Source organism: Drosophila ananassae, chromosome XR (genome assembly GCF_017639315.1).
Source record: "Drosophila ananassae strain 14024-0371.13 chromosome XR, ASM1763931v2, whole genome shotgun sequence".
Lineage (NCBI taxonomy): Eukaryota > Metazoa > Arthropoda > Insecta > Diptera > Drosophilidae > Drosophila > Drosophila ananassae.
The window spans coordinates 14268158-14276395 of record NC_057932.1 but is presented as its reverse complement, the minus strand read 5'-3'; the positions used below and the strand labels follow the sequence as shown (position 1 = coordinate 14276395).

Genomic DNA, 8238 nt, shown 5'->3' with positions numbered 1-8238 from the left:
ATTTTATATTAATGTTTTTACTTAACAACTTACTGTTTAATAGCTTCTTAAGATATTATACAATAAAATCTAACATTTGTAAAAAAAATACCGATTTCATTTTAAAAACAATCATTTTCAAAAACATAATGTTTTTTAAACCTTTCTCTAATAGACAATTTCCTACCGTGTTTTTGCTTATTTCAAATAAATAAAAGAGCTTTAAACTATCCTAGATTTCCTTATTTTACTTTAAAATAAGCATTCTTACATTTTCTTGAAATTTATAACACAAAATAAGCGTTAAATCCAAAATAATATTCAAAAAAAGCCCGCTTTAAAGGCAAAAATTTAATATTTGAGTAAAATATAAATATTTTTTGCATATTTAAAAAAAAAAAAAAACAGTAAACATTTCTTTTGCGCTCAAACTATAATAATATTTACACAAAAAAACATCTATAAGTCAAAATAAAACGAATAATTACACAATAAAATGAAATTTTCTGTTTTCAAAAACGATTTTCATCATCGAACGAAAATACCAAAGATAACTAAAATACTGCGCAGTGCTGCAAGGACTATCGATAGTTACGCGGCCACCACTAGCGACGCTATCGCCAGTCAAACTGCCATCACTAGTGCTGGGCAAACAAATTCATTTCAAAAAGAATTGCATTTTTCCTGTTAAAATAGTGCGAAATAAAGTAGAGAAACATAGATGTGCTTGTATGAAGTGCGCCCAGCAGTCCTCTAAAAGGTAAGTTCTAGTGAAGTGGCCGCCACGTTTCGTGGAAATGGGCGCAAAAACAAAAATGGCCGAGGGTTCGCGTCACTTTTATGCGCCCTGCGTGTGTTTTTTTTTTTTTTTTTTTGTGATTTTTGTGTTTTTTGCGTCTTTGGCTGTGATGGTGTTGGTGAAATAGTTTTATTATTATTGCAGCAACAACAACAACAGCCCGAAACTAGGACAGCGCGCCACAAAACTTGTATTCTGTTCTATAGAGTGTAGTTGTCATATTTTTTGTGTCCTTCCATTGTAGCATCCAGAGATCCAGAGATCGCCGCGATGTCCTCCTACTTTGGCGTCTACATTCCGCCCACAAAGGTCGGCTTCGAGGGTTCGGCAGCCCAGTGTGCTGGCTCTATAGCGGCATTGAACATCAAATCCGGACCAGTTCTAGCATCCACACTACCAGTTTCAGTGCCAGTGGCACTCGCATCGAATCCGGTTGATGCCGCCGGTGAGTCCGGCTCTGAAAGTGCTGATTCCAATGCCGGAAAGTACGAGGATCCCGACTATCCACGTAAGTAGAAGCAGGACGGACGAGGCATTGTTCCAGTTCCAGTTGTTTGCCGCTTGTTGCTGTTGGAGAATACCCAGCATTCCGGGGGTGTGCTCGACCTGTGGGGTGGTATGGCTTGCATTTAGGAATAGTGTTCTTTAGACTGCCAGTTGCTTTTAAATATTTTTAATTATCTATATTTATTATTTAATAATTTTTTTTGTTTAATTCTTTTTAAGATTTTCCAGTAAACTCTTCAAAAGTATGTTTAATTTTTTCATAAAAACCTCATCCCTAGGCTGTACTTTAAGCTTATTCTAACTCTAGTTAGCCTCTAGTTACTCACTAAAGGGTATCTAATACGTCCACACCTCTAACTAAAAGTAACTCCCCATATTTGGCTTGTTTTTGTGCATTTTTTGCCGTTATTCCCGGCATGACTAACTGGCATGTCCGTGAAGGTGTTTTGAGAAACTTCTGAGAATCTGCAAGCTAGAATCTGTCTCTGGACGATGGGAGCGGCTCTGTTCATGCGTTCATCAGTTCATGGATTATAAACAATTGTGATTAGCGCCTTAATTAGATCCCCCCTCCACCCCTGTAATCCAATTAAATGCGATTTGGAAGGCGATAAAGGCGAGAGTTCATTCCACTTCCATTTCCACTTCCATAGAATGCCTCAATGGATGCATTACTAGGACCTTGACCTGTCCAGCTGCCCACTGACAGTCGAGGCCAGGCCATTAGTACCACCACTTGCTCCCCCTGTCGCATTGCTTTTGTTTACATTTTATTTATAATGTGAGCCGATCAAGTAGTGCCCCAAATAACACACTATTTCTAACAGAGAGAGAGAGTGCGTGATAGCGTGTTTTGATGTCCCCAGATGCCAATATTTATAAATCATACCACCAGTTAGTGTCTCTAGACCCAGTCCAAGTCCCAGTCCCTTTCCCTTGCCCTTTAGCCCATGAGAAAGTCAACAAAGGAAAAGAAAATGAAAGGAAAATGGTAAGCAGAGGAGGGTATTGGTGACTAGAATAGTACACTTTCCTTCCCAGAACTAGAGAGTAGTTAAGAGTACTTAGAAAGCACTTGAAACCCCCTGATAGTAGTCTACAAATAAACAAACTATTACCCCATGGGGGGCTATTTGCTTTACATATCATGATTGGCTTTTATCACACTTCTGATTAGAGTTCTACCTCAAGGTTGTTTGCCCTCCTAGTGGGGCTAGTCGGCTTACTTACTAAACAGACCTCTGGAATATCTGAAAAATGTGTCATATAAGGGGGGATTTCCATTCAGAAACAGCTGTGATCTAAATTTAAAGCACCTTCTGGTCACAAAAAGGGTGACAAAGTGGTAGTACTCTCTGTTAGGGCGAAGGGAAATAAATGTTGCCGGCAGCGAGCCAACAACTGCGTCATACGCACCACCCCCACCACTCCCACCACCACTGCTGCCACCACCACGTCGATTCCTCGTCGATTTTGTTTTGCTTAACACATTCCTCGGCTCATGCCCTCGCCATTCGCTATTTTCCCGATGGCGTGACCAACCAAGCAGCTCATTTATTAATGGTCTATCCCTCGATGCCCACACAACATCATCGCGGAGCAGCCGACTCGCCACTGTGGCTAATCTTCACGGAGAAGGCCAAAGCCCTGGACGTCCTGCGACACTACAAGGAGGCCCGCCTGCGGGAGTTCCCCAACCGGGAGCAGGCCGAGAGCTACGTTCAGTTTGGTTTCGAGAGCATCGAGGCGCTGAAGCGTTTTGGGAAAACAAAGCCAGCCAGCAGTAAGTACCAAAGATCTGCCAACCTGTTGAAAGGGAAGGCTATCTATCTATCTTGCCAGAGAAAATATAATATTTTGGCACAAATGCCAACAAATCTAGGTCATCTGGGGCCAGAGCCTCTCTAGAAACCTATTTTTTTCTGGCAAGAAAGTGGAAATTGAAAGAGATTACCCCTCTAACTCCGATAATCCCTTCCAGAACCCATTGCTCTGGCCAGCAACAGCTACAAGAGCTCCTCCTCGGGATCAGCGGACAGTTCGTACTCCTCCTCGCCGACAGGGAGTCCCTCGATGACCAGCCTGCTGAGCAGCTCCCCGACATCCACCGCCGCTGCCGCCGCCGCTTTCCTCTCCTCCTCGCCGAGCAGTAATGGACGCCACCACCATAGCCACAGTCACAGCCACAGCCACCACCATCACCACCAACAGCTGCCGCAGTCGCAGCAGCAACCACAACAACAGCCCTCTGAGCTGGCGGCCAGTGGAGAGCGTCCTCCGTTCCGGGCGCCCACCAAACAAGAGCTGGTGGAGTTCCGGAAGCAGATAGAGGCCGGGAACTTGGACCGGGTGAAGAGGATCGTGTGGGAGAACCCACGCTTCCTGATCAGCAGCGGCGACACGCCCACCAGCCTGAAGGAGGGCTGTCGCTACAATGCGATGCACATCTGCGCCCAGGTGAACCAGGCCCGGGTGGCCGAGCTGCTGCTGAAGATCATCGCCGATCGGGAGTTCACCCAGCTGTATGCCGGCAAGAAGGGCAGCGGCGAGATGTGCGCCGCCCTCAACGACAACCTGCTGGACTACTACCTCAACATGCCGGACAAGGCGCGTGGAGAGACGCCACTTCACTTTGCTGTGAAGAACGGGCATGTGGCCGTCGTGGAGGTCCTCATCGCCTATCCCCAGTGCAAGTCCCTGGCGAATCACGAGGGCAAGGAGCCCAGAGATGTAAGTAGGGGGTCTTATACTTCCTATTTTTTTTTGTAACTTATCTTCTCTTCCAGATCATCTGCCTGCGAGCGCCACAGGCCACGATCGAGGTAATCAGGAAGCTGGAGCTGCTCATGTACGATCCCCACTATGTCCCAGTGCTGAGATCCGTGGCCAATGAACTGCCCCCGCAAGTGGGACAGCCCTTTACGCCGAATGAGCCGCCGGTGGGTATAGTTCCTGGACTCCTAGAGTACTTAAAACCCCTTCCCAGACTTTCAATAACATTCGCTTTCCTTCCCAGAACTTGCAATTCAAGACGGAGGACTGCGAGGGCCTCAGTGTGGACCTGCAGATCAGTGCCCTGGCCGGGCCGATGCCACGGGAGAAGGCCATGAACTTCTATCGGCGCTGGAAGACGCCGCCGCGTGTCGGCAGCAATGTGATGTCGCCGCTGGCCAGCTCGCCCTTCAGCTCCCCGGTGAAGGTGACGCCCAGTAAGTCGATCTTCAATCGGAGCGGCAACGGCGTCATGACCAACTCGACACCGTCGGGCCGACGTGTTCTCTTCAGTCCCATGGAGAGTTCTCCGAAACAACAGCCGGCACTGGCGCCGGCCCAGGCGCCGCCAAATCTAAACAATGGGAATGAATTCGAGAACAACAACAACAACATCAAGCGCGTCGGTTCCGTGGAACTGCCCACCACCCCCATCCGTCAGATGAGACCCGATCTGTTTATGGCGTATCGCGGCGCCAGCACCGAATCCCCCATCGCCGAGGACTCGATGGTGCTGTCCTGTGACCAGAGTCTGAACATCAGCATGGGCATGAATGTGTCGGCGGTGTCCACGCTGAACGATAGCTTCCGGGAGCGTCACATCAAGAACTCGGACATTGAGAAGGGTCTGGAGGTGGTGGGTCGGCAGCTGGCCCGCCAGGAGCAGCTGGAGTGGCGGGAGTTCTGGGACTTCTTAGACGCCTTCGTGGACATCTCCACGCCCGATGGCCTGGCCCGCCTGGAGGCGTACTTCGTGGAGAAGTCGGAGCTGGCCAGGGCCGAGAAGTCGGATCAGGCCTGGAACTTTGCCCAGCTGCATCAGTATCTTGATTTGGTGGCCACCGGTGAGCAGCAGCAGGGCCTGAAGCAGTCCAGGCACGGCAAATGGAGTGGCGGAGGAGCTGGCGGAGCGGGTGGTGCTGCCACGGGAGTGATGACCCCGTATACCTGTGTGGAGAAGTCGTTGCAGGTGTTCGCCAAGCGAATCACCAAGACCCTCATCAACAACATCGGCAACATGGTCTCCATCAACGACACCCTGCTCTGCGAGCTCAAAAGACTGAAATCGCTGATCGTCAGCTTCAAGGTGGGTTGGGAGAGTGTGTGTCCCGGTCACCATATTTGGTATTAATGACTTCTATTTCTGCAGGACGATGCCCGCTTCATGAGCGTGGACTTTGGCAAGGTGCACTCGCGCATCGCCCATCTGGTGGCCAGTTATGTGGCCCACTCGCAGGAGGTGAGCGTCGCCATGCGGCTGCAGTTGCTCCAAATGCTGCGCAAGTTGCGCCAACTACTGCCCGAGGAGCGGGTGAGGGAGCAGCATCTCGGCTGTGTCTGCGGCAGCCTGCTCCAGATGCTAGAGACGGTGCCCGCCAACACCGTTCAATCCCCAGAGTCGCTGAAGACCGAGGAGCTGTGCTCCGCCGCCTGGGAAGCGCAGGCGAGCTGCGCCTGTCTCTGGGACGCGAATCTCAGCCGGAAGACCAGTCGCCGCAAGCGCAGCGAATCGATGCGAGCCGCCAAGGACTCAGCTGCTGCTCTAAGGGCTTCCATCAACAATTCGGCAGCAGGATCGCCGCGCATAGCCATCGTGGCTCCCGTCAAGTCGGCATCGTCATCGGCATCGTCTTGGCGCCAGAACAGCGACGACGACGAGGACTTTAGCGAAGAGGATGATTGCTTTGTAGGTCCAGGATGTCCTTGATAGTTTCTTCTTTTAACTAAGCTTCTCTTTTAATCTTGAAGTATGACTGCTCGGGACGTTCCCCGGACTTGACCAGCAGCGACGATGAGGAGGTCTTCAGGACACCACCGGAGAGTCTCTCCCCACGGCTTTCCGTGGATCTGGAAGCGGCCTACGAGCTCTTTATCTTTGGGTAAGTGGTTGTGGAACTTATCATTATATCATTGTACCATTGGCTTTCTCATCATTGTCATTTTTAAGCAGAGATTGTCCAGTTGTCCTTGCTATCCTTTTTAAATGGGAAAGAACTTCCTTAAAGGAGAGATCTTCCTATTTAAAAAGAAGTCCTATTTCTTGTGAGAACTTAAGAACCAAGAGAGTCTTGTCCGCCTAACTTTATGTCCTCTTATCCGCTTTTTTAAATAATATCCTCGATTAACTTTGAGGTTAGTAAGTTAAGGACTCTACAGAGTCCTGAAAACAAAACTACAAGCCACCTTAGATGTAGAACTAATACTAGTGATAAGAACCTTTGGAAAAATCTCTTTAAAAAACGCACTGAAACATACATCATGGATGTATTATGATGGGAAGAGTCTGAACCCTTAGTTATAATTGGAAAAATAATTTTCTTGGGGCATCAAGGATCATAAAATCGAAAACTTCACTTCAAACTCTTAGCACCTCCCTTGATACTAAGTACTAACCAAAAAAAAACCTCTAAAAACAACAGAAAAGAGCCAACTAAGCGCGATTTGGATGTCCTGAATGCCATTTTCAATGTCGACGTGGACAAGGAGACTCTGCCGCACGTCTATGCCTGGAAGACGGCCATGGAGAGCTTCTCGGCGGCCGAAATGGATCTGTAAGTCTCTCAAATATCACTCTATTCCAAAGACTATGTCTCATGATCATGCCAAAAATTTTAGCTTCCCGTCGCCGAAGAATATCCGAAAGACACACAAGCCGGTCTTCTGGTCAGCCGGGACACCCAACAAGGAGAACAATGGCTCGGTGAACCACAGCAGCCAGTCGATGCATCCGAAGCGACTGTTTGGAACGCCCAAGCTGAGTGCGGCTGCGGTGGCGCAGACTGGACGCCGTGGTTCCGGGCCGAGTACAACGCCGATGACGCCGCCGAAACCGATGCGATTGCCGCGAACTCCGGCGCCCACCACTACTGCCACTACGGCCACTACAAACGGAGTGGCCACCACCAGCACCAGTTCTGCATTCTCAGCATTGGCGGCGGCGGCCACCGTAACGCAGTCATTCCAAACGCCGCTGAACAAGGTGCGCGGCCTGTTCAGCAAGTACCGGGAGCCACGGGTGGAGATGGATTCTCCCATGACTGGGATGAATGGAACGGAGGAGAAGAGCTTTGAATCGGCTGGCTCTGCCGGTACGTCGGATGGTGACTGTTGATCCCGTTCGGACTGCCCATCTCACGGATACACAAGGATACACATACACACACAGAAGCCACAACAGGATCTAGGAGATCCTCCACTTACACTTTAACACTTTACTTATGGAATTATTTATGTATATTTTATTATTTTTTTTTTTTTCGTCCAACGAGCGTTTGTCTCATGGAGCATTTTGTCATTATTCCTTTAGTGCTTCGTCCTGGCATGTCCTTGTTTTTTTTTTTCTTCGCCTGTGCACGTACATATATTATGAAGAATTGAGTCGGAAAGGGCTCTCGTATTTTTTATATTTTTTGTGGGTTTTTTTTGCTTCGATTAGGAATTAAAAGTTTTTGGACTTCAGAGGACTAAACGAATGAGGAAGGAAATGCTCTGTGAGGACTCTCAAGGATACACACAATGTGAATACTATATATGTTACAAGAGAGAGAGAGAGAGCCAGAAAGAAAGGATAAAACTGAAAATGTATTGAAATTATAAAGATATAAAGGCTTTATTAATATTCTTCTTATTATTATTATTATACTTTTTTTTGATAAAAATGCATCTTGTGAAGAAAAAAGAGAACTAAGCTAAACTATATTTGAAATAAAAACATTTTTGCTACTAATTTTAAAAGAAAGTGGTTTTTGTTTAGTTTTAAGATTAAATTAGTAATTGATTTGTTTAGTTTTTAAGACTTGAAGGAGGAGCAGGAGGAGGATGGAGGATGGAGGTGCATCCAGATGCGACTAAAAGCGAAATTACTGCAACAAATTGTTGCAAGAAAGCGTGGCAGAGGCAGAGTCAGAGGCACAGAGCTACGCTGTAAAAAGCCATAAAAGCAATTACCATTAATCACACAA

General features: G+C 47.6%; 1 protein-coding gene across 2 annotated transcripts; it reads left to right on the top strand.

The window, feature by feature from the left end:
- Positions 1–422: 422 nt before the first annotated feature.
- Positions 423–7897, top strand: LOC6505265 (ankyrin repeat and LEM domain-containing protein 2 homolog). Of its 2 annotated transcripts, none has more exons than XM_001965615.4 (10): positions 423–739; positions 1023–1286; positions 2889–3068; positions 3267–4015; positions 4072–4224; positions 4302–5363; positions 5427–5963; positions 6026–6156; positions 6697–6828; positions 6893–7897. In XM_001965615.4, the coding sequence occupies exons 2-10, from the start codon at positions 1049–1051 to the stop codon at positions 7386–7388; spliced, it is 3678 nt and encodes a 1225-aa protein (XP_001965651.1). In that variant the 5' UTR covers positions 423–739; positions 1023–1048; the 3' UTR covers positions 7389–7897. The 2 variants fall into 2 exon arrangements, with proteins under 2 accessions (XP_001965651.1, XP_014760340.1); XM_014904854.3 differs by having other exon boundaries at positions 2835–3068.
- Positions 7898–8238: the final 341 nt, after the last annotated feature.